Source organism: Copadichromis virginalis, linkage group LG2, assembly GCF_057382275.1.
Source record: "Copadichromis virginalis isolate Kocher_CV1m ecotype Utaka linkage group LG2, C_Virginalis_male_GT1.1, whole genome shotgun sequence".
NCBI lineage: Eukaryota > Metazoa > Chordata > Actinopteri > Cichliformes > Cichlidae > Copadichromis > Copadichromis virginalis.
This window is the reverse complement of record NC_140619.1, coordinates 8,875,901-8,902,766: the sequence shown is the minus strand read 5'-3', so window position 1 is coordinate 8,902,766 and position 26,866 is coordinate 8,875,901. Positions and strand designations below refer to the sequence as shown.

The following is a 26,866-nucleotide window of genomic DNA, read 5'->3' as shown; positions in this document are numbered from 1 at the left end:
GGCAATCTAAAGACTCTCATGTGAGCATTAGAGGGCACTTAAGGTTGTGGGGGGGAGACAGGCCAAGACCTCGACAACTCGGAGACCCCTGCGGGGATTACGAAATGTCAAGTTCAAGGTTGAGGGGGAAAAAAGCAATAAAATGCTAAACAATGTGCAGCCATTCAGCACGTGATGACTTGATTTAAAAGTGAGACTGCAGGATAAACCAGGCCTCACTCAGTATTCAGGAAGTGTTTGGTGACATGTTGGAGGAGGTGAAGCCAGACGCCCTCAAGAGGTTTAAAACTTACTGAGAACTTTATTTTAAAAAAATAAAAATAAAACAAAATACCCCATCGGGTGCCTAGTTATTCAAACTCAACCATCTCATTTGCTGAAAATATGAAGTCTGCACTGTTTCATTCTCTTTCAGCTTTGATTGTGGAAAAACTGACATAATGGCAGTGATGCAGGTTTTACCCCGGTAAAGACGCAGACACCTGGCTTTACATGTCTGGTTTGCATTTTGTATGCTCGAGTTATCTTTGACTAATATTAAACTTTGTGTGATCAGATCTGTGACAAATCAGCAAAAAAAAAAAAAAAAAAAAAAAAAATATCAAAGAAATTCAGCAGCAGAGTAAACATGATTTCTTGTAAAGTTATAAAAAACACAAAAACAACAAAAACAACATTTCCTTCGCCTTTGAGGTTTCAGCGCCTGATGTCGTCAAGCCTTTTATTTCCTCTTTGTTCTTGGTTTTTTGTCGTTTTCATTTCTTCTGCAAAGCTCCTTCTACATTAAAAACATCAACTTCTTACTTATTGCTGCCAATACACGGAGCAACTCTCAGTTACTCGCCCACTAATCAAATCCGCGATCAAATTGGCTGCTGACCAAACTTTCAAACTCCATTAAAAAGGCCTTTAATCTGTAAATTACCTCAAATGCTCCAAATGAAAGCCATTCAGTTTCATCTTGTAAGACCAGAAAACATTTTAATTTCGGAAGCGCTGCAACTGAAGCTGCACTTTAGCTTCTCTTGGCCTTTGAGGAGTCCTGGATTACTTTGTTTGTTTACTTTTCAAAAGCACAATCAGCTCATACGCAGTAGTTATTATGAACTCTGCAGCCGTTACGATCAGACGCCGGTGAACACACAGAATCAGACTTTCTGCATGAGCGCCGTCTGGTTTCACGCACTAGAAAGCACAAACCAACAACAACCAGTGCAACGTATCTGACTCTTTTCCTCTAAAGCAGCTCTGCCAGACGTTGCTTCTGTTTTTACATGCCGATCATGCCATTTTATTAAATACACCAGCAAAATACATTAAAATAGGCTCTACCTTTATGCAACTCAGTTTTCCGTGTCTAAACAGACGACTTGAAAAGGTTTAGAAGTTCCAAGAAATTTTTAAAAAAGTTTTTGATATCAGTTTTTGAATCTGATTTAACCAAAACCATTTTCAGTTGCATTTTTCCGACACGTACCTTGCATACACATGTTCTCCAATATGAACCAGTCCTCTGCAAAGACTTCTCTTTTTGGTTCCTTCTTTTAAGAAATGGCTCTTTATGTTATGCAATGTCATGACTAAGACCCCAAGTATCTTAAGATTTGATGTATTTACCCAATAACAAAAACCTTACAGTCATCATCACAGGTGAACTCTGTTACCTGATTGATTTTTTTTTGTGCACTAATGAAGTGGTCACTCTGTATTTCAGCAACAGACTGTCTAAAACCAATCCTATTATCACCAAAACTGTACTAACCAGCAGGTGGTGTAAGTGTGGCCCTTATATCTGGAGCTCATGTTAAAAACAAAAAAAAAAAACAAAATTAACATTAATTAAGGTTAAGACTTGCTAATATTAAAAAAAAAAAAAAAAAAGGTAAGAAAGTGTAGCCACGAGGAGCCTCTTCATGAGACAAACAAAATGTGAGCAGTCAAACTTAACGCCTTTATAATCAGTCCTTCAGACACTGGTTAAAGAGTCTTTTTAAGTCCAGGAAACTTTAGGAGTTAAAGGCAGGATCAGAATGTGTGTGTTTGGGGGGAAAAGAGGGATTAAAGTTTTGTGTTTGTGGAAAACAAGACCAATGCATGGATAAAGAACCTAAAAGTGACTTTTTGCACATTTCTATTGCACTATTGTGTTTGTGTCTGGTGTTGCAGTCTTTGTTTTTTTGGTTTGCTATTTTTTGTATTTTTTGTATATTTTTTGTATATTGCACTTTATGTAGTCCTGTGTTGATTGTCTGTTATATTGTTTGTTGTACGTCATATTTAGCACCATGGTCTTGGAGGAATACTGTCTCATTTCATTTTGCACTGTACCGCTGCACATGGTTGGAATGACAATAAAACCACTTGACTAATTTTCAGTTTCAGATAGGATGGGAAATATCCACAGTCCTCACAGTGATGAAAAAAAAAAAATCCTGAATGCAGATCCAGATCAAACGTCGACCCAATCATCACCTCTGGCACAATTTTCATTGTGCCAAAACTGAACTTTTTACAAAACCTCTTTGGCTGAGTTAACATCAGTGACAGCTGTACTGACTTCGCACAGCCTGCCTTCACAAACACGTAAACGCCTTTAATTACACTGTATGAGTTGAGCTTAAACCTGCGTCCCATTGCTGCATCCAGACTGGAAGCAGTGGGCTGCTCACGCATCGCTTTGAAGCTGGTGGCCGATCACTTGCAACATTTCAGGCTCCAGCTAATTAGGCGATCCTCTAATGTATATACCACCAGGCCACATGTCGACTAATAGTGTTCTTCACTCTTATTGGTCTCTTCAGTTGCTCGCCTGGAAACTGAGAAAAGTTTCTCTCGGGCCCCGCCCACTTTCTGTCACCAGCGGTTATCACTATGGTCACTTCTGGTCGCGTCCAGTGTGGACACAGCTTTGATTAAGAGAGGGTTTTTCATCATTTTTACTGAAGACGCTGACTAAACTCTGTTTTTAAGGTTACGTCCTAAAAAAACTACTTATTTTCATAGAATTTGTAAGAGAACTCTAAAGATGCTCATGGATCCAGATGAGTCTTTGTGTCTGGGTTAAGGCATTGGATCAGACAAGATAACACCTCTACCTGCAGCATGAACCAGGTGTTATCACGGCGCTTTATTGAAAACACCCAGCTGATGCATAAGAGGTGACTTAGTTTGATATTTTTATGAGACTAATAAATGTGCAGAATATCTGGTCTGCCCTCTTGTGAGTCTTTGTACGCGCATCTACTTCATATTCAAAGCCATTTGTTGGAAAACACCAGCACAAATAAAGATTGTTTTGAGATTATGCTCTGCAGAAACAGTAAAGGAAGAAGCAACAGTCAACCTGACCAACAGAAACAGCAACAAGCGGCGCTGCACAGATATCAGAAGCATCGCTCAGCCTCCAGGATTTTTTTCCCCGAACGGCAAAGAGCCAAGAAAAATCCTGGGAGACAAAAACAGCCTGTGTGTGTGTGTGTGTGTGTGTGTGTGTGTGTGTGAGAGACACACAACAGAAGACTTAAAAACAGAAGCGAGCAGATGAGAAAGAAGAAGCGAGAGTACTTGAAATCACAGAGTGAGGGGTGGGGAGGACCTACAGGTGTGTAAGCACTCTGTGACGGTGGTGGCGTCAATCAGGTAGCCCTCACACAGACGACATGTGATGTGGGCGTTGATGTGACACAGCTTTATCTTCCTCGTCAGCATGTCGGGGTTCTGGAGGAGGAGACAAATTTAGCAGTTAGCCATCTTTCACGCTTTCGTCAGAACAGGGTTTTTAATCTTTTGATGCCTTTGAAGAAAAAGTTTTATAGCCTACTGCAGCTATTTAAGCCCTGCTGTTCCCTTCAATTTACCTCCTACCTGAGACAATCCAGGTGAATCACCAAATGCTGGCAGTAATGACTTCGAACTAACGACGAAATCGGCCGAGCCTTTAGCTGAGCGTAGCGGCGCTCTCAGACAGGCTGGCACAACAGGCTGCGGGGGGAGCTGCTCATCTGGTGATTCATGCTTTAACAGAGCTGCACGGGAGCTATGTTGAATCAGTGATTTGCTAAACAGGAGCTGAGTTTGCGTTGAGTAACAGCATGACTAACTGTGGTTTCACTCTGCGAGGGGCATCTTTAGGGAGTCGACCGTTCTCACAGAAACTCTGCTCGGGTGTTAACGGTCAACTCACCTGTCAGACCAGAAACTTCACTTAGTGGCTGCTAAAAATGTGACTTTAAATCCTTTTAGATCTGTTTAGATTAGTACAAATAAAATTACAAACAAGACAGATCTTACTGGAAAGTTGAAAATTATGTACTAAATAACTAGAGTTTCATCTTTTTTTAATAAATGCTTAAAATTAGGCTAGAAAATCTCAACTGTTCCTACTCCAGTTTAAATGTGTGTCCTCTGTTAAACTACTGTAATCTCCTACAGTTCAGAGCTCCTACAGTCGTCACATGCATAAAGCCTCAAACAGCTGTGTGCTACATGCACACTGCCCCCGCTCACTCACTCTCTCACACACACACACACACACACACACACACACACATACACACACACACACACACACACACACACACACACACACACGTTCGTTTGCTTTGGGTGGAAACCTTAAGTTTACAGTTGACAGAGTGTCGCCTTGATAAACAGAACTGAGGCTCAATCAAAGATAAGGCGACAGGCAAAAATGGCTTTTATCTTTCCTTCTGATTTAATTTTTTTTTTTTTTAAACTTAACTTCAGCCTATTTTGATTACATCAAGCAACACTGGTGACCCCATCTGATCAACTCCACCTGATAATCTTTTATGTAGCATTTGTGTGTCTGTCTGTAAATAGTATAGCTTGAAAGGTTTAGAATGAATTCTGATTACACTTAGGTAGGTGTAGGTGTGTCGAATGGGGTCAATAAAATTTGGCTTACGTCCATTGTGGTCCTTAATGTCAACTTAATCATTTATTTATAATTAAAAAAAAGAAAAAAAAAGACAAAAAGCCTTAAACTACAAAAAAAGAAGCACTCAGAGAGCTCGAATCTTTTCTAAATATTCATTTTGAGATTGAAGAGATTGAGATTTTAAGTCTTTATATGGTACTATCTATATGTTGACAAAACACCACACTTGTATAGGTCACTTTCATAGTTATAAGGCTTTTTGTGAATTTCTGATAAATAAATCATTAAGTTGACCTTGAATTTCATTTAGCTCTGTCTTGGTTTTGCTGCCTCCACGTGCAAACAATGAGCAAAAGGCATATTCAAAATCCATTTTTATATTCTGGTGGTTCCGACACTGTGTGGCCTTCCTCCACGCCCTGCTTTAGTCAGTCTCATTCAGATCGAGACGGATGTACTGACTTAGTTACAACTGAATTACAGTGGGGAAAACTACCTGGAAAACTACCTGAAAAGCTTTATTTTTGTTTTTTAAAACTTGCTCTGATCTCCACTGTCACAGATCGTTTTTAGAAGAGGATGTCTGAGTGGCATCTTTCTCTTTTATGTGACTGGATCTAGCCCTTCAGCCTTGAAGAGTCACCCTGAGGAGATCCAACACTCTATACATGTTTTTATGGTTTAGTAAATTTACCATAAGGATCAAATGTAATTAATATGCAAAAGTTGCAATATTTCCTTCCTGACAGATAAATCAGAGACATAAAGGTTGACAACAGCAGACTGACTGCTGAGGCCAAATGATCAGATGTGCAACAACCAGTAAGGATACCTCAGATATTGGCCAGCTGCACTCAGTGAAGGAGACAGTGAGACAGCCAACATTCATTATTTAGAGGCTCAAAGCTGCTCAGAAATCCTTCCTGAGTGTCAGACCGATTCAAGAGTCTCCACACCAGGATGGAAAACAATCAAAAATGTTCCTCAAAACATCAGGTTTTCACACAAGTTTAGAGACATTTAAAGAGTTCGTAATGAACAGCACTTACTAATGATAGAAGAAGTTTGTGGTAAGATAATAAATAAAATATTTTTGATCAAAGGTAAATACTGAATAAAATTTTTCTAAATTTGAAACTTTATATTTTAGCTAGCATAATATTAAACTGAACATCTGTTATTTATAATTACTTCTGGGGGGGGGGGGGGAAATAAATAAGTAATAAACCAATTTTTCAGGCAGAAAAGCAGTTTGATGCAGAATCAAATGTTTAAGTTCATTACTAAATAATAAATATGATGCTAATTTATCCATTCAACTCTTTAGCTGCCTCCCAAAATGTGAACTTTTCAAGTAAAGCACTGAAAAAACACCACCGGAGTGAAACCTTTTCAGTTTCTTATTAGGCCGGAGGTTTCCAAATGTTGTGCAGTAGTTTGAACTACAGTTTTTCACAGGACTGGATAGTCAGATGAAGGCACATTTCTAGAGCTAACTGTAAATCTACTAAATAAACACCTGATTCAGGAGCTTGTTGAACCACTTTTAGCAGCAATACATTGAATTAATCATTTTCTTTATGATTTTATCAGTTTAACACATCACTGTGGAGGAATTTTGGCTCAATCGTTTTTCCAATGTTGCTTCATTTCAGTGAGGTTTGCATTCATGCGCAGCTCTCTGAATGTCCAACTACAGCAGCTCAGTCAGGCTGAGATCTGTTCTGTTGTAGATCTGCTGCTGTGCTTGGGATCATTGTTCTGTTATACGACCCATTTTGGGCTAAGCCTTAGCCTTCAAGCAAATGGAAGATGAGCTCACATTTGACTCTAGAATACTTTGGTACACACAGGAGTTCAAAGTTGACTCAATAACTGCAAGGTGCCCAAATCCTCAGCCCTCTCATCGTGCAGACGACTGGTGTGTCTTTGTGCTGATATGCTGTCTTTGGTTTTGTGCATCATGGACAAACGTCTCCACTTTGGTCCAGAAGTCTTGTAGTTTGTTCAAATTCAGCTTTGCAAACCTAAGCCGTACTGTCATTTTCTTTTTAGAGAGAAGAGGCTTTCCTTTCAGACCTTCAATACTTGTTCAGACTTTTTCCAATCGTACCGTCATCTGCTTCAACCTTTAGGAGGATACCAAGGCCTGTACAGTCTGAGATGTAGCTCTCCATTTTTTTCCTAGTTTCTCTGAGCAATGCACAGTCAGACCGTGGGGGGAAATTTGCTGGGACATCCGGTCATGGGAAGAATTTTGCGAGTTAATTTAACATGTGCTTTTGTTAAAGTAAATGGTAAATGGACTGGTTCTTATATAGCTCTCTATCTGAACGCTCAAAGCGCTTTACACAACTCGTTCATTCCCATTCACACAAGCACTTTTCTGCGTTTTTAGTGCTGTCTAACTAACATTCATACACACATTCACACTCTGATGGATGCATCGGAGAGCAACCTGGGGTTAGAGGTCACACTCGCTGACGATGAGTTAATCAAACTTATGTGTCTGCTGCTTGCCTATTAGCAGTAAAGCTGTACATTTTTTAAACCATACTGCTGTATATAGCTCAAAGAAGAAATTATGATATTTTAATCAAATGAAGGCTATTTTCTGTAAACATGTCAATAAGCGTCCCTTGAAATTTTGGCTCATTCTTCGGTCTCCCTTGGACATAAAATGTTTGAAAACCACTCAAATGCTCAACAATTATTTCACCATTGTTATGAATCATAACACCAAAACAGAACATTTTAGAGGACAGTTAATATCACAGGTTATACATAAACAGAAACTGAAAAGATGAAAGGAAAAGATGCTTCCTGTTATTGTGAAAACATTCTAACTTCTTCAAGCACCGATAAACCTCACAGAGCGATTCTTACCCCTAATACCGCCATGCGTCAACTGTGGGTGGTGCAGCAGCCACGTCTCTTCCTGTGGTTGTGCGGCAGTCAGTGTTAGCTGCTCATCCTGAAGAGCCTCTTATCAAAGCCTACAAACACAGAAAGAAGCAGATTTAATATTGTAAATAATAAGTAATTATAGCAACAGGGCCTTGCTTTAATATCTGTGAATCAATTCACCTGATTTTGATGGTTTAAAAGATCATCAGTGTCTTATATATGAAAAAACTGTGAATAAAATATCAACCATCTACCAGCACGGCTGTGGTTCCTACAGGTCTCTAAATCTGCTGTCAGATTTTAAGCATCCGTCCTTCTGTTAACTTGAGCTGCTCTGCATAATCATAGAGCCAGAGTACCAGATATTTAACCTAATAATTATTTAGATTTTTAATTATTAAAATAACAGCTTTATATTTGGTTGTGTTTTACTGAAAAACCAAAGAAAGAAAGCCACCCACAGTCAAAACACTCTGGAAAACTACACATCTCAGTACCACCCACACGCCACAACGACTGCTCGGCCAGAGGGAACACACACACACACACACACACACACACACACAAAAAGCAGGATTGACTGAAACCCCGCTTTAGTTTAACATTGCACAGCGTTCGTGAACGTCACCGTCGTCCTCCACACAGGGAAAGCGGCCATGCTGCAGTGACTGGCTCTGCCGCCGCTGTGTGATTCATCACCTAATTGTAGGAGTCCAACCACACCAGTCACGATGGGCAAACACACACCACCCCTAACACACACATACACACTCACAGCTTCAAAAGAAACTGCCTTCAACGGTGAGTCTGCCAGCCTTCCTCTGTCTGCTCATCAGACCATGAAATTAGCCCAGTTAGTCGACAGAGATGACATGCGGCGACGGTTGCTGAGGACACACACACACACACACTGTATGGCGGCCTGTTACAGATCGGCAGCACGTCGATGAGATTCACACACATGTTACAGTCACATGACATCCAGCAACCTTTCTGTGATGTAATCTTTGATATTTCTTCAGACGTTGGGTTGAGTTCAGAGTTTCCAAAGCCTGAGATGACCCCCACCGGGAACACACATAAAAATAGCTTTAAAAAATAAAAAATACAAATAAAAATAGAAATGAGCTTAAAAAGGAACCAGCATGAAACATCATTTTACCCTAGCCTCATCATTTGGCACAATATGTGGATGACTTTTAAATGTAAAAATCCACCAGCGCCTTGTGTATCTACTCCTGTGGTGGATGCTCAGACTTAATAGTTAGGTCAGTAGAGGTACCGATAAACTCTGTGAGCCAAAAGCTTAAACTTAAGACTGCTGTAAACACCATGTTCATGACATTTTGTTCTTCTTCTTTGTTCGTCTATTACGTCAGAGTGAAGATATCCTTTATATGGTTTTCTCAGAAAAATTGCTGCAGCTTCAAGTTCAAGGGCAGCCAATTAGGAGAATGATGGCTTAAAGGCAGGTGTGGGTTATAGTTATATTGGGACTCAACTATACTCTGTTGCAGACCCGAGGGCCTAGTAGTCCTTCCTGTAATACTATACATGCCTATAGAGACAGGCATGCAAACATCTGACGATGAAATTTGCATCCCACAGTCCCTACTGCTCCGTGGATACGGAAATTATAATCCTGGCCTTGCCGGCACCAATTTATGAAGAGATATATATTAAGCAGAATTGAGTTCAGATTATTGGTGGAGCCCTAGTCCTAGTTTCTCATGCAGCCTCTGGGAAAATTAATTGCCCAACGCTGATTTAAAGGGATGCAGTAGGGAGCTAAAACAAATTGTTCAGCAGAAAGACTGACTGAGTGTCTCCATCATGCAACGTTATCAGATAAATGAGGCTCATTTGTCCCATTTTGAGTCCAATAATAAACACATAGGAATAAAACTCTCCTTGAGGCATGTCAGCTGCTTTGAAATACACATTTGTACACCTGAACTTTACATTTCAACATAAGAGACTCTCACTTTAATGTAATGTTATATAACATTACAGGCTTCCTGCCAGTTTTGAACCATCATGTTCCCAGAGGTGTTGGATGTAGTGTTGGTCATTTCTTCCACACAAGCCCGATAAAAACTGCTTCTTTGTAGCCGAATGCGCACTGCCGACACTTTCTAAAATTTGTCATTTCTTGCTTTACCTTAAGTGACTAATTAGGTATTTAAAACTTAACAATTATTGGCCCATAGCAGCTCTAGTATGCTGAAGCATCAAGACATAACTGATTAAAAACAGAAGAGGAAGTGTCCACAAACTTCTGGCACTGCAGCGTGCATGTGAGATTAGTTTGCAACCTCTAAACAAAACAATTACAAACCTGTAGCAAAGTCAGTCTTCCACATCGTATTGGAAGAACACGCATCTGTATTCTTTATGAACACGCTGTTCTGAGATCACGTCTTTATTTGGACAGCATAGGGGAAAAAATACCTTCAGGCTGTCAGAGCTTTGCTTTGAAATCATATTTGACCATCTATGTCTGTCTGTGGGATGGAATAGAGATGAAATATACAGTATATATAAAGCGTACCACAAAACAAACCACAACTGAGCTCAGCTCAGTTCAGTGCCAACTTGAGGCCGCTGCATTCAGGGTCATTTAAGGATACCAGCTATTTAAAAGCTGCAGAAAGCAGCACAAAAGGCACAGCGCTTCTAGCATTATATTAGAGACACTTCCACCATTGTCAACTATCAGATAAAAGCAGCATCCTGGAGGACAAGTGGGTAAGACACACAGCTTTTAATTGCAACTACCATTATCAAATTCATGAAAGGTCTCTGATGCATTTCAGTCTCCTCTGTGTCTCAGCTCATTTCCTGCCCGTCTCACCTGTCAGCAGCAGAGGTGGGAATCACAGTGACTTACAATCTGATACCATCATTTCACATTGCCCGCTGAATTATGCATTTATTCACCGCGTCATTGTTTCAGTGTGTGCACCAGTGGTGTTCGGTTTGAACGAAGCATCAGCTTTATTAATTAGTGCCACACTACAGGCATCTGGCAACACAGTAACAATCTGATACCAGGGGTAATTTGGTGAGCTGTAGGTCACATTGGGCGATACACATATGTTACACCCTGGAGAGGTCGCCAGTCCATTTAGTACTCAGAGCAACAACTGCTCACCCCTGAAGCCAATTTAAAGTCACCAGTTAGGCTAATGTCTTGGACTTGGGAGGAGGCCAGAGTACCTGGAGAGAACCCACACAGGCACAAGGAGAATATGCAAAGAAATAGAAAGGTTCTACCCAGCCAGCAGGTATAATGTGATTCTCCTAAATTATTTGCAATATAGTTTCATTTCAGCTTTCCTGCATCTCAGTTTCACTCCAATGTGTCCTCACACATAAATCTCACGTGGAGTGAATCTGACTGGTGAAGTGAAATAATCAAAAAAATCAAGCTGACATTACCACATTAAGATTACTGCAAGCACAATACAGCATTGTGCTTGCAATGCTTCCCGACAAGGGTTATGAGCAAATCTGCTGGGCTCCACGGGGTCTTAGTGACAAAAATGTTGTCATCGGGTAGTGAAAGTAGGATTCTGTGCATGCCTGCCAGGTTTTACTGACCGCTACAGCGTACCAACCATGGCAGTCCTCAAAGAAGTATAGCAGGAATAACTGGTCTGAGTCCACAACAAACTATAGGCCCTGTTTTACAACAACCCTAAAGTGAGAGCAAGAAACACCAACACAGAAAGACTCACTATGACCACAGTTTGTGTTTAAATTTAATGAATAAATAAATATACTGCAAACATACCAAGAAAAGCTGTTGGTATCAGAGGTGTGAAATGCCTCCTAATTGCCAACTCTTTGCTGTTGGCTTCCTTCATCACTATACTCCTTTTAGCTTTATTTAGGCATAAACAGGTGGATATGAGCCAAATATCTGCGGTGTATCCCTAAATGATGCTCTGAAAGCTTTTCCTGACTGCTTGACATTCAACCCTTAACCTGTATTGAAAAAGAACAAACTTCACTTAGTTTTTCTTCACCCTCATTATTCTGAAGTCATGAAGTAGTGATTCAGAGAGGTAATCTGTTCATGGTGTAGAAAGTCTGCTTCAACACATTCACAGTAGATATAAACACAAATAATAACAGCTTCCTTTTTGCCAGGAGAAAAGTAAATAACTTTTTCTGTCCGTCATATTGAAAGGCTTATGTGCACATTATATTTGCTAGAATCACAAAGAGCCATACGATATCCCACTTTTAGGTAAAACAATACAGCAACAGAGGCTAACCAGGGGGAAATTGTTCCTTTGGCAGCATTTTATCTACAAACTTCATTTCCTGAAGTCTGTAATTGTTCTTGTGATTTGCCACATCAAAGTTCCTGCTGCCTTTTCACAAAGAGATGTGAAAATAACTTCCAATATTGCACTTTTTGCTCTTACCCACTTTTATTTTCTCCTGCTGTCAGTCAAACGACCCCACATGCAATTTGCAAGAGGCTGCGGTGCACAGATGTCTCAGCCCAGCAACAAAAAGTGCTTCACCAGACAAGACTAGGTACACCGTTTAAGACTTCAAATGTTTTGGCACTTTAAATTTAACACATCAGGGCTCAAAAAGTTGTCTATTTTATAAATGTATTGGCTCATACAGCATCTCAGAATACTAAAAATGAAATCTCTTACACCAATCGCCCAATCTGGTTCTGCCTGAGGTTTCTTCCTCTCAAAAGGGAATTTTTCCTTCCCGCTATTACTAAAGTGCTTGCTCATAGGGGTCATATAATTGTTGGGTTTTTCCTCTCTATGTATTATTGTAGGGTCTACCTTACAATATAAAGAACCTTGAGGCAACTGTTTTTGTGATTTGGCGCTGTATAAATAAAACTGAATAGAATAGATCCATTAGAATTCAGTACCACGTGATGCACGCCCCATGACGTCATTTGTATGGGACACAAACAAAACACAACAATGGAGGTGGTATAGCTGCTGCTCGGTGCACGGCTTTTTGTCAGACTCGGCGACCATAATGTTGGCGCCGAGTATGGCAGCCTCGTCGCGAGCTTCCCCATACTCACTCTACACCTACGACTGCACAGCCACTAACAGCTCCAACATCATTGTGAAGTTTGCGGACGACACTACAGTGGTGGGTCTTATCACCAACGGTGATGAGACGGCTTACAGGGAGGAGGTCAGCGCCCTGACCCACTGGTGTCAAGACAACCATCTCACCCTCAACGTCGCAAAGACAAAGGAGTTGATAGTGGACTTCCGGAGGTGCAGAGAAGTACACACCCCCATCACCATCAACGGCGCTGCTGTGGAGAGAGTGAGCAGCTTCCGGTTCCTTGGCGTACACCTGGCTGAGGATCTTACGTGGTCAGTACACACAAACAAAACAGTGAAGAAGGCCCAGCAGCGCCTCTTCTTTCTCAGGAGACTGAAAAGATTCGGCATGAGCCCCCGCATCCTCAGGACCTTCTATCACTGTGCCATTGAGAGCATCCTCACTGGATGCATCACCACCTGGTATGGCAACAGCACCGCCTACAACTGCAAAGCTCTCCAGCGAGTAGTGCGGTGCTCTGAACGGATAATTGGAGGTGAGCTTTCCTCCCTCCAAGACATCTACAGGAAGCGGTGCCTGAGGAAAGCGGGGAGGATCATCAAGGACTCCAGTCACCCCAGCCATAAACTGTTCAGACTGCTTCCATCAGGAAGGAGGTTCTGCAGCATCCGGTCCCGTACCAGCAGACTGAGAGACAGCTTTTTCCATCAGGCCATCAGACTGCTGAACACGTCATAGACACCTCAGCTTCACTACTGGAACTTCAACATTATGCACTCCACACTGTATATAAATGCCACTTGTTTTGCACATATTCAACTCTGTATATTTTATTATTATTATTATTATTATTATTTTTTTTTTTTTTTTTTTTTTTTTTTTTTTTTTTTTTACTATTTAATTTGTAAAAATGTGTATACACACACACACACACACACACAGGAAAATATTTAGTATACACATCCAGAAATGCATACACTATTATATATTGTACATATATTTATTAGTTTCAGGTTGGCCATTCTTGTATTTTGCTCGTTTGTGTTGTTGTGTTTGCACATCTCTGTTGCTTGTGGGGCTCGCACACAAGAATTTCACTCGCATGTGCTGTGCCAGTGTGCCTGCACATGTGATGTGACAATAAAAGTGATTTGATTTGATTTGTTGGTTTTTGTGGAACTGGCCAAATTCAAATATGACAGTATTGATTTTTCATGAAGGAGTCGCCCTTATGACTCATCAATTGGTGGCATGCAATCTGCTGGTGTCACTTTTTCAGATCACCTCAGATTGCTTGGAACCCCGTCTGAGTAGGTATTAAAAAGTACCCGGTACCAGGTGCTACCACCTGATGGAAAACCCTAAAACTAAAAGTACTCGTGGAAAAGGCCTGTTTGTCTAATTTATTTTAAAAACAGTTAAAAAACATCAATCAAAGAAACATCAATCACATCTGAGAAAGTTCATCTTTAAAAAACAAAAAAATGACTGAAACAACTAAAATGACAGATGATAGTTAGTCTAAATCTTTCTTTATGTAGAAATCACTTCTGTTACTTAAAGAAACTCTGATACTGAGTAAGAACGTGAGATGAAAGTAAAAGTAGCAAATTATGTGGCTCCGTTCCCACTCTCATTTTCTTTTTGGAGTGATTCACAGTGAGACCATCAACATCATCACAGCCTCCCACTCAAACCTGTCCAACAGAAACTTTTTGCCACAAGAAACTCACATTCACGCCAACGGCGCTCTCCTGAAACCAGTCGCTCTGGTTTTTCATTAGCCACAGAAACGACCACATGAGGCTGATCACAGCACTGTTTCTCCCCCTTGAAAACAGACGTCAAGGCAACAGTTTTAATTTGTGCTGGCGATATTCATCTATAGCTTAAATAAAAAGGTATTGTTGCGATGAAGGCATCTTCGTATGTTCACTTCCAGTCTTTATCAGAGATCAATTTTAAATGATCTCTGATGATAAATCTCAAACATGTAAGAACATCTCCTGTGAGGAGGCGCCACAAACAAAGATTTATTCAAAGAAAGACCACACTCCCAGAGGTCTTTACACTGCAAGGTAAACCTACCCTGAGGGACAGCGAAGCTGAAGGGGAGGCAAGGAGAGCGTTATGAGACAAAGGAGAAAAATGAGGTGAAAGACTTTGAGCCTGTCTGAAAAGCATGTTTAGCTCACCACAGAGACATTACTGTCAAAATATAGTTTCATCGCCTATAATTCATGTCAAAACATATTTTTTAAAGCTCCTTAAATTTAAATTTGTTCCTCTAGGCAAAATACAGTCAATTCAAAACATTTCAGGGAGTCATTTCATATCTTTGGAGCTGTTGTGTAACAGCTTGTAAGCAAAGCCAGCTGCCTCAAAGGGGCAGAAATAGCAATGCAGGTGAAATTTCAGTGTGCCGACTTTCGGTGAAGGTCAGAGGTTTTTTTTTTGACCCTCTTGACCCTTGAGAGAAACAAACTGAGCCGACCAAATGACATTTCACTGCAGCAGGTTACTTGTTACAGTCTGCCAAGTGCCACCTTTATGTCATGTGGTGAATGAATAATTTGAGCAGAGTCAGGAGGAAGACGACCATCATAAATGATCCAAACTAAACATGTTTTTAGAACGATTTCAAAAATATACACAGATATATGGAACGATTTTCTTGTTTGCATTCATTCACTTTAGTGATATTACTGTTGCCAGGCATTATAAATCATGTGCAACTCTTTCCTAAAAACCCAGACTCACTCACACTATTCAAAAAGATGCAAGTAGATTAAGTCAGGCTCTTAAAGGTTGCCTGGAGCTTTTGTTTCTAGATCACCTGCCTGCTTTAGCTTTTGTTTGGCTTCAGCTCTCCATCCTTCTCCCTGTGGAGAAGCACTCATGTCGCTCGGGTTGCACCATGAGACATCTCGCAGTGGACTTGTGCCCTTGTGAGATGGGTTTTGCAGTCAAAAACACCCACTAGTCAATTCCTAAGGTAATAAAAGCAAGTTCCAAGATTTTAACCTTACATCTAAACCTGAGCAGAAACCACTGCAGACGCTTAAAGGGGGGCGGGGGGGGCGATAAGAGAAAGTTTGAGAGTTAAAAATCTTCCATTTTGGACAAATTGAAGGCGATTACTTGATGCTCTAGACAGACAAGAAAATAGTGCATTACAATAACTTAAGTGGGAAGAGATGAAGACATGATGGGCATCGCCAGTTCACTCTTTGAGACAACTGTCTGCAATTTTGCAATTGCAATTTTTATTTATTTATTTTTTTTAAATTGTAAAAAATGAGAGCAGGTCAGATTTAATGTGAGCATCAATGATAATCAGGCACACTGCTATTTACTATCTAACCATTAACTAACCATTATCCAGTTTGGGTTTACAGAACGGTACAGCAGAATGTCGTCGACATACAGATCATAAGAAATGGTTTTAAAACTCATAGTGTGACCTACTGGGAGACTATTCAATAAAATAATAAGTAAAATTAATAAATAAGTAACAAGGCACTTAAACCACATCTTTGTGGAAACCTGCATAGCGATACAGCCAACATCTGGCCAAAAACTACCCAAAAGCCAGGTTTTAAGCGAACCACTCCAAACACACCAGAACAACAGGACAGATAGGTCGGTCAACTGGTTGCTAGGCCCATTAAGGCCTTGATGATTTCAGTGGCTGCATGAAAATAATGTGAAGAGGGGATTAGCAGTGAAAATAGAACTTTTAGCAAAGAAAGGGGTATTTCTTTCCTTTGACAGCATTATTTTGGACATTAAAATGTGTTTACTACCAGCAAATCTTCAATTCTTACTCAGTAAAAGTAACAAATCAGATCTGACCATCAAATTAAAAGAGTCAAAGGTTGAGAAATATTTTTCCTGCTACTTTTGAACAACCTCTAGACCACAGAGAAAAGCTGTGTTATGACACAGCATTTCAAATTCGAGTGGCGTTGGTTGTGACCACAATGACAATGGGTGATCCTCAGTCTACTGCTGCATCGCTGTTTCCAGAAGCTTAGTGTAATATCTGCAGAGGGTTTCAGAAACAACACACCAACTGCTCATGTGGAACCAGGTAATAAGGGGAACAATTTTCTTTCAGAATGCAAACCATGACTCTAAATACTTCGATGAATTTTCTGAGTGGGACAAAGACAATTCCCAAACACTACAGCAAATGGTCGGGGGGGAAAGATAAGCTAGGTTTTCTAAGGCAAGTAAAGAAACAAAACAAACAAAACAAAGCTCATCTAAATAAAAAAAAGAAAGAAAAAGAAAGAAAGAGAGAAAGAAAAAAGAGAGATCTAGGCACCAGTGAAGTGTGGGGCTGTCTGCATGGCAACTATTGGACAAGTTACAGAAAGCCACAGAAAGCCCAACAACCAACAGTCCCCAAGTGAAAAACCCAAAAGACTCAGAGAGATCATGCAGCGGGCATGCAGTAAAATCTACGAAAAATCTCATGATTTTACTTCCTCCAGATATTTCTTGTCCAACAAAAGCTCTTTTTATGTCATCCTGGATTCAACTGAACTAAGCAGCAAGTTAGTTTGAGCTTCAGGGAGGTCTTCTAGGGAAAGGGGTGCACTTGATCCGAGTAGTAATAAAAAGTTAAAAGGATAATCATTTCATCCCGATTATTTTGTTTTCAAGATTACTGGAAGCGAAAAATCATAACTGAAAATAAAATCTGATTAATCACCCAGCCCAGCTGATGAGTATTAGTGGATGCAGTTTTAAAACCAGTTGCTCTGGACAGATGGGATAAACTAGTTGCTTCAATAAGGTAATTAATAATCATCGCTGCAAACTTGATGAATCTATTTGACTTTAATGGCTTTCCTTAACAAAGTCACTAGTAAAAAATGTAATTTTATCCCCTCTTTGGGATAAATCATTGTTTTCTTATCTACACACACGGATTTTTTTTTGTTGTCGTTGTTTTAAATTGCAACAAGACATTTCTTCCTCCCCACAGCAGCTTTACAGCTTCCAGCGCACTCATTGATTTTGAGCCACTATTATAATGCAATTCACACTCAGCAATGCAGCCAAGACTTAAGATTAACAACGTTTGCAGTCAATCATGAGCCGAACAACTGGCTCAGTAGCTGATAAGTACACAGAGACACACACACTCTCTCACACACACTCTGGGATCACAAAGAGCCCCTGTTGGCCTGCCTGTGGGTATTGGAGTGTTTGGCCTCGGTATAAATTGGCCGCCAGCTGGAGCGACGGACACTGAAGGCCTGCATCAGTGGACGGAGCCAGGAGGAGAGGCCTCTGCTTGTTGTGGAAGCTCGGGCCTCATTTCAATACACACACATAGACACAAACACATACACAGAGACTAAAATCCACACAAACTACACAAAAATGGAAAAGCACTCTTGCCTGAGTATTCACACACTTGCACACACATCCACCGTCACACACACACTTATTGTCTCCTCTTAATTCTGTTTGATGGCCCTCAATCCTCCAGCCAGTACTCAGTGCCTGGGGAAATCAGTCAGACAATAGACGGGATCCAAAGAGAAGCAGACTGCAGCAGGCCAGGAGGCTGTATGGGCTGCCAGGAAGCAGCAACACTTGAATAATTGAGCTCTGAGTTGAGGTTGTGAGGGCCAGCAGTGGAGTTATTGAAGCTAATATGCAATTTGCCCCACAGGTCAGACACAAAACAGAACAGATCCTAAGAACAGAAATAGCTGGAGCTCGAGTAATCCAAAACAGTTACTGAAAGTTTTAGAAATTTTACGTTTATGCTTTTAAAGATGCGGTTGTTCTGAATTTCCTAAGCACAGAGAAGATCCTTCCTTTTTACTTCAGACTGGAAAGAGCGAGGAGTGAGATGTGGGGGGCTGAGTACACCAAGTCTTTCCCAGAGGCAACGTGGAAAAGAAACCGATATTCACATGTCTGATCGCGGTTACAGCATCCCACTTCTTTTAAGCAGGTCTGGCACAATCATTCACTTTGCCATGGAGAGAATATTTCTCACCTTGCTTTCTAAAATGTTCCTGGACACTACCTACACACCAACTTGAATTAACTTATATCTAATGAATATTGATCAAACTGGCGATTATCTCATGAGTAAAAAAAACAAAAACAAAAAACTAACAGAAAGATACTTAGTATGGGTTTTACTGCAACATTACACATTTCTACTTTCCTTTTTAACACTGGAAAAGCTAATAGTGGAGTAACTTCAAAAGAATCTCCTTTATAAATGACATAAACAATTCACATTATTAAAAGAGCTGCAAATTATTACGCAGCCCTACTGATCCAGATCTCCTAGTTGCAGCTGTAGAAATTATTAACTACCATAACTAAAACAGCTCTGTTAGCCTTTCACATGCAGATCAGTTCTGCTCAACTGAAAACAAGTCAGCATTTTGTGAAATCTGGCAACCTTTTACCGAGATTAATTTAATGAAAACATTAAAACGAGACTAATTACTAAATTAATTGTTTTTGGGAAACCAAATTCATAACTTGTGCTAAAAAAAAAGCCCTTTTGTCGTATGGTTTACAAATTGTGTGGGGTTCTACATGAAGCCATCTTCAAAATAAACATTTCAATCTGATCTTTTTTTCTGGGCCATCTTTGACTTTAGAAACCAGTTTTTAACCAAAGTTGGGGTGTCTGTCTGGGAAACCAATGAACTGTATATAAACGATGGACTTTCCAGGTCTGAAAAACAAAACCAATTTAAAAGTATGTTAAATTTGCATGCTCTTTATTGACCAGCAGGGGGTAACTACTCGGGAAGCAAAAATAGGTCTGACAGGATTGAAGTATGTGGGAAAATCAGCTCCGTTTTCTGTGGCCTCTGTAAATACTGGTGAGTTTGTCCTAGTTTGTCGTTAGTCTTACTGAATAAACCATGTTCTTTTAAAAAAAAATAAATAAAAAAATAAAAAATTGTGATCTTCAATCGATAGCTAACCGAGACAATAGCTAGCCGAGGCGATAGCAGCAAACTCCCCGCACATCGTTTTCACCCCACCCCAACCCCCGTGGTCTTTCGCTACTCAGGTTAAACATGATATATAAGTCACTTAGATAATTTAATGTTATTGTTTGGCTTTTTTCAGTGTTTTACTTGTTCGTGAGTAAATCTGTTTGGCTGAGATTAAAGTTATAGTTTTCACACAGCCGAATAAACGCCAAACAGAGAACTGATTAAACAGAAGTGTGAGATGATCGGGAATTTATGTCCTGTTATATTTTAGATAGAAAGGAGCAGACAGCTGAGTTTATTAAACTCCACTGAGACAGCGGTGATGCAAAACTGAAGGCTAGACTGTCCAATTTCACAGCCGCTCACTTCCAGCCTACCCGACCTTTGGAGGACCTGGCCCACGTAGACCGCGAAGGCCGGGTCTTCAGGAGGATGCAGCCTATGAATTTGTATACCCCTATTCTTGTTCTTGTTAGGTTTCTGCAATGATGCAAAACATCCTTTTCTTGTTTTTTTCTTAAAAAACAAAACAAAACAAAAACCTCCTTTGCTTGAGGAACTGTCTGAGAAGGTCAGAGTGATACAGCTATTGATCGTAGGACCTGATGCTTTCAGCTGAGAGGGCAAGCGAAACAATCGGTAAGCCAAACATAGAGCTCCTCTGTACTTACACGAAGGACCTCACATGGTTTCTGCAAAATTCAATATCAGGGAGAGACAAACCACCCAAAAATCTGTGTCAGGGCATGCTTTGGAAAAGATTTAGATGGAGTAGTTTCATGTGTGGAGATAAACAACTATTTCTTGTGTGGACTCACAGTATTTTAATGGCATGCAACAGTTATAATTGGGATCCTAGAATGAGAAATAAGTAGATTACAGTAGCAGCATTAACTGGACTGGTGGTTGGGTTTTTTTATGACTCTAGCTCCATTGGAAGAAGAAAGACCAATGACTAAGGGTTTGCACAAACCAAAGTATACTAATGCCCCTGCAGGGAGCTTCTGAAGAATGTTTAAACGATTTAACTTTGCCAAATGGGTTCATTATCTAGCTTCTTGAAGTAATCAAACACACGCGCTACTGAGGAGCATGCAGTGATCCCGCTGTGCAGACAGAGACACAGACACTGGCCTACATAAGGAGACTATTTCAAAGAGTAAACAGTCTTAATATCCAGAGGCTGAGGACACACAGCCCACCCCGGCGGCACCGAGACAAAACAGATAAGCTTCAAGTGAGGCTTTAGAAATCATGCTTTCCACTCCCTGCTTCTCTCTGTCCCATTTGCTTAGAAAAAAAATATAGTTCTTGTGTTTACATCATCTTACATCAGCTAATGTCAAGAGAATTACCTGTTCAGTTGGGTTATTTAAGATGCTGACTTTAATTATGGATGTTCCTGGCACATAATTTACTATGCGTTTAAAGAGGTGGGGGGGCGATGTGATTATCAAGTAATCTAAAAGTCAAAATGAAACAGAATTTAGTCTATAAGGACGACGTTAAACACTGTGCAAACCTAGCACCTGACCTTTAAGCGCATTCTTTAAAATCATATTTTAAATTACGCCAAAATGTGCAGCCACGCATATTTGCCGACATAATGCGCACAGCCACTAATATTAGCAGTCCTAGCAGCAGGTTCAGATCCACAGCAGTGATCTGCCAGTGCACTCTCTCAGAATCATCATGCACTTGCATGTATTTATGCTTTTTCCCCAAAAAGTCTTAAGTTTGCAAACTGTTGCTCTCTTTATCTCTCTGAGTTTCTGTACTGGATTATCATGAAATATCATTAAAATTGTCGAAAATTGTCGTGCACACGATCGTGCGTTGGTGTGATTTTGCTTATGCATCAAAAACACAGTGGTACACACTGTAGGATATGATATCCAACTCTGCGCATGGTGAGCATAAAAACACCATAAAACTCGATGTAGACTTCTGCTGGAAATCTAGATCCTAACTGGCATAGTAACTGGAAATTCATCCCTACACTGCAACCTTCCACCTCATTCGAGTTGTTGTGGTATGTGTCGATGAGATGTGTTGCTACATTACTCCAGAGGTGGAACGGATGGGTTGCTTATTTGCACGGCTGTCTCCTTCCTTGTTTGAATCTTCCTGTCAGGGGCAGCCATCGTCTTTCAGCAGCTAGCTGCTGGTCTGGTGTTACAGTGGCTTGCAAAGATTTTTCTTTGCAAGATCTTATTGGAATTCCACGTGAAAAACCAACACAAAGTGGTGTACACATGAGAAGTGGAACGAAAATCAGACATGATTCCAAACATTTTTTACAATTAAATAACTGAAAAGTGGGGTGTGCGTAATTATTCAGCCCCCTGAGTCAATACTTTGTAGAACCACCTTTTGCTGCAATTACAGCTGCCAGTCTTTTAGGGTCTGTCTCTACCAGCTTTGCACATCTAGAGACTGAAATTCTTGCCCATTCTTTGCAAAACAGCTCCAGCTCAGTCAGATTAGATGGACAGCGTTTGTGAACAGCAGTTTTCAGATCTTGCCACAGATTCTCGATTGGATTTAGATCTGGACTTTGACTGGGCCAGTCTAACACATGGATATGTTTTGTTTTAAACCGTTCCATTGTTGCCCTGGCTTTATGTTTAGGGTCGTTGTCCTGCTGGAAGGTGAACCTCTGCCCCAGTCTCAAGTCTTTTGCAGACTCCAAGAGGTTTTCTTCAAAGATTGCCCTGTATTTGGCTCCATCCATCTTCCCATCTACTCTGACCAGCTTCCCTGTCCCTGCTGAAGAGAAGCACCCCCAGAGCCTGATGCTGCCACCACCATATTTGACAGTGGGGATGGTGTGTTCAGAGAGATGTGCAGTGTTAGTTTTCCACCACACATAGCGTTTTGCATTTTGGCCAAAAAGTTCCATTTTGGTCTCATCTGACCAGAGCACCTTCTTCCACATGTTTGCTGTGTCCCCCACATGGCTTATGGCAAACTGTAAATGGGACTTCTTATGGTTTTCTGTTAACAATGGCTTTCTTCTTGCCACTCTTCCATAAAGGCCAACTTTGTGCAGTGCACGACTAATAGTTGTCCTATGGACAGATTCCCCCACCTGAGCTGTAGATCTCTGCAGCTCGTCCAGAGTCACCATGGGCCTCTTGGCTGCATTTCTGATCAGCGCTCTCCTTGTTCGGCCTGTGAGTTTAGGTGGACGGCCTTGTCTTGGTAGGTTTACAGTTGTGCCATACTCCTTCCATTTCTGAATGATCGCTTGAGCAGTGCTATGTGGGATGTTCAAGGCTTGGGAAATCTTTTTGTAGCCTAAGCCTGCTTTAAATGTCTCAATAACTTTATCCCTGACCTGTCTGGTGTGTTCTTTGGACTTCATGGTGTTGTTGCTCCCAATATTCTCTTAGACAACCTCTGAGGCCGTCACAGAGCAGCTGTATTTGTACTGACATTAGATTACACACAGGTGCATGCTATTTAGTCATTAGCACTCTATGGGTAACTGACTGCCACACTCTTTGTGGCTGTAATGTGACAAAATGTGGGAAAGTTCAAGAGGGCCGAATACTTTTGCAAGCCACTGTATAAACATCACAGAACCAAAGCAGCAAGAACTGATAGGGACTAGCTGACAATTATTTGTACCTTTAATATAACCAAATCTCTGGAGACCACTGATTTTAGATGCAATGCACACTTTACACACCGAATAAAGAAATATCACATGACTGAGGTTCCTTAACATGCACAGCTACAATATTGGCAAATAGTTTGTGCGCACTGTTGACACAGACCAAAGCAGATCAAAAGCATTGCAGTTACATTCATCAGATGGTCAGAAACATGACTATAAATGACTGTTTTTTTCTAGCTTAATAATCTAATTCATTAAAAGTCAGGCGTGCCTCGAGGCTATATCAATAAAAATATGCATTTCTTTTCATGTGCACATGTAAGATAATTAAGACTTTCTCCAGTGGTTCACAATAGCAAACTGTTGCTCATTAGACTTCACCACACTGTTAAGCCCTAGATAACAGCAGAGCTCTGCATCAACCACACCTTTTGGCTGAAACCATTCTTGGCTGCAAACACTGATAACCTCTGCTGAACTTCTGCACTGTGGTTTGAGACTGAAGACAGAGGTCTAAGTTTCTGGCTGTGAGAAACTTTTACTCCAAGAAATCCTGAAGATCAACAAAGTCATAAATACAACTAATGAGGTAAATCAAAGGACAGCAGCTAGAGCAGCTGTTTAAAAAAAAGTACATAAATATTTTCTATTCATATAAAGTATTCAATAAAAAGCGCTCAGTGCAGCTCAATTTTCCTCAAGTACAAGAGCATAACAGGCTTAATGAACTCAGATGTCAGATAACATTGTACTTGTCTTGTGATGAATTGTAGCAAAAATATGAAAATCCGATATGCAGCAATATCTTCCAAAAAGCCGGAAAACATCAATGACTTTAAGACAAAAATCCATAATTGTCCTCTTGACAGCCAATTGTGAGGAGTGGATTAATTAGAAAGGTTATTAGGAGAATGAGTGTGCATGAGAAATACACACTGGTATAACAGTGCGACCTTAGCTACATGCTGTGAAGTAGCTCGTCTCTCTCTCAGATACTCATCCTGAGGACTGCCAGCAGCCAACTAAACATTTTGGGGTTTGTGGGGGGTTGGCAAAAAAAATATGACCAAATATACAGCTGCAAGGATTCAGCTCTCTTGCATTTAAGATGAACATCTCTGAATTTTATGTTTCGATAAAATGTACAAAACGATTCTGTTTGCCTGTCTTCGCTTGACTTTTCTGAATAAAAATAACTTATATCCATCCATGTTCTGCATCTGGCACACTCAAACCTCCCTTGCAAATTCTTTGTTGGGATAGAGAGAGAGGTTTCCAAAGTAGCTGAGATATATAATCTTTCTAGTGTGACCCGGGGCCCCTGAAGGGCTAAACATGCCCTAATCAACTCACAAAAGAGGCATCCTATTCAAATGCCTGAACCACCTCAGTAGGTCATTCTGTTGCAGGAGAACAGCAGCTCTACTCTGAGTCATTCCTGGATGGCTGGGCACAGACACCCTTCACAGGAAGCTCATTCCCATTGCTTGTATCCACAATTTTCTTTTTCACCTTCTGCACTGTTCCACCTGTCAATCTTCCTTGACTCATGAAAAATGAAGCGGTGCTTGAACTTTTCTACTTGACCCAAAAACTCATCCCAAACCCAGAGCAGGCAATTCAGCCTTTTCTAGCTGACAGCTATGACCTCAGAATTGGAAGTGCCAATTCTCACAGCTTTTTAACTGTAAATAATATATAATTATAAGTTACGTATGGTTATCGTACGCAAGAAAATTACGTCCACATTAAGATGCAAATTGCACACTTAACGCTGGGTGGCTTAGACTGCCTCTAATGTACGAAAAGGAGTAGGTTCTGCTAATTGCAGCAGCTCCGACTCGAGCCGTGCAGACAAAGAGAGGAAGCACTTATAGCTGGAGCCTCTTACAGACAAGTTTGAGGCAGGAGATGATCATTTTCAATGCATGACAAGAAGCTGGGAGAAGGAAAGAAGTGATATCACACACCAGTCAGTTCTGACTGTACATTTCCCATTTGTCAGTTAACTTCTGCTTCCTTTTGCTGCTTAGGAAATATGCGAAAGTCCCTTTATGAAATACGGAGGTCTTAAACCCTGACAACAACCTATCCATCACAGTTATCATATTAAAGACCTTACATGGGTTAACAGGGACCCACTACCTAATTTCAAGCTCCCCATTTTCCATTCTAGGTCTAAATAGAGCTGCTTTGTCTTATCTTATACTGTGGCTCAATACATCCACTGTCTTTAACTTTTTTCTGATTGTCTTCCCCTAAAACCAAAAGGTTTAAATACCAGGTCCACATGATCACAGCTGTGTGTCCGATATGCCCGTATTAGTTACATCCTCTCTTTTTGACATTGTACAGAGGCAATACTAGAAGAAAAACTGTCCAAAACAAAACATTTAGGGCAGGCAAAGTCTGAGCTTTTGGCTCATATGGATTACTTGTAGATAAAAGGTACATGGGCTGGTTCTTATGTGGTACTTTTCTACTCTACTTGAGCACTCAAACCATTTTAATTAACGTGTCTCATTCACAAAAACATACAAGCACTTTTTTGTCTACATTAAAGTGCTTTCTAGCCAACATTCACACTCTAATGAATCCACCGGGAGCAACTCAGCATTCAACATCTTGCCCACGATACTTTTGCCACAGAGTCTGGAGAAGCCAGGAATCGAAACTGCTTTACCGCTTGGACCACAGCCACATAATGAGCATCCACTGTAAGACTGTATATGAATAAATAACATAAAAGGTCTTCTTTAAGCTCTAAAACCTTAATTAGCTGCTACCTCTTCTAACCCCAATGAAATTACATTTGCATGCTCACAAGTCTGCATCGATTCCACGGCTTTTGTATAGTGTGGTGTAATTTTCCACTCTAAAATAATCCGGCTGTATTAGAGATGTTGACCTTTGATAAGGAGTTTTCAAACTGTAAATCTTGAACACAAATACAGGCAAGGAACTACGCACAATTTGCCCCATTTAGGTTATTAAGTTATTAACATTATTTACATTCTTTACGCTGCTTATTTTTACTCTGTTCAGCCTGAACTTTTGGAATGTTTACGAGGTCTATACTAACACGAGTGGACAATTACATTTATCTTTAGTGATTTGTGTGACATATTATAACTAAGACCAAATAGGCTTAGCATTTCAACTACTGAGTGAGGGGTTTTTTAATGAGACAAAAATCAGGATCTTTCCGAGGTAGCACAGCAGAAAATAAAGTTATTAATCAGAACAATGTCATAGAACAGTTGTGCTGTTAGAAAAAGTAGAGATAAACAACCCAGTTGCTTAGTTTGATCATCACCAGCTGCTCCTGAGAGGCAGAAGAAGAAGTTGGCAGATTACAGTACAGGATCAACATGG

The 26,866-nt window shown here is 40.5% G+C and overlaps 1 protein-coding gene across 1 annotated transcript in view; it reads right to left on the bottom strand.

Annotated features, from left to right (window-relative positions):
* The window catches only part of pcgf3 (polycomb group ring finger 3), a 74,798-nt gene that overhangs the window by 28,086 nt on the left and 19,846 nt on the right, over positions 1 to 26,866 (bottom strand). Inside the window, exons 2-3 of the mRNA XM_085470020.1 lie at positions 7,787 to 7,896; positions 3,600 to 3,717 (exon numbers count right to left, since the gene is read on the bottom strand). Of these exons, the coding sequence (XP_085326146.1) occupies positions 3,600 to 3,717; positions 7,787 to 7,801 (133 nt within the window). The 5' untranslated portion in view covers positions 7,802 to 7,896. The remainder of the gene's footprint in view (positions 1 to 3,599; positions 3,718 to 7,786; positions 7,897 to 26,866) is intronic.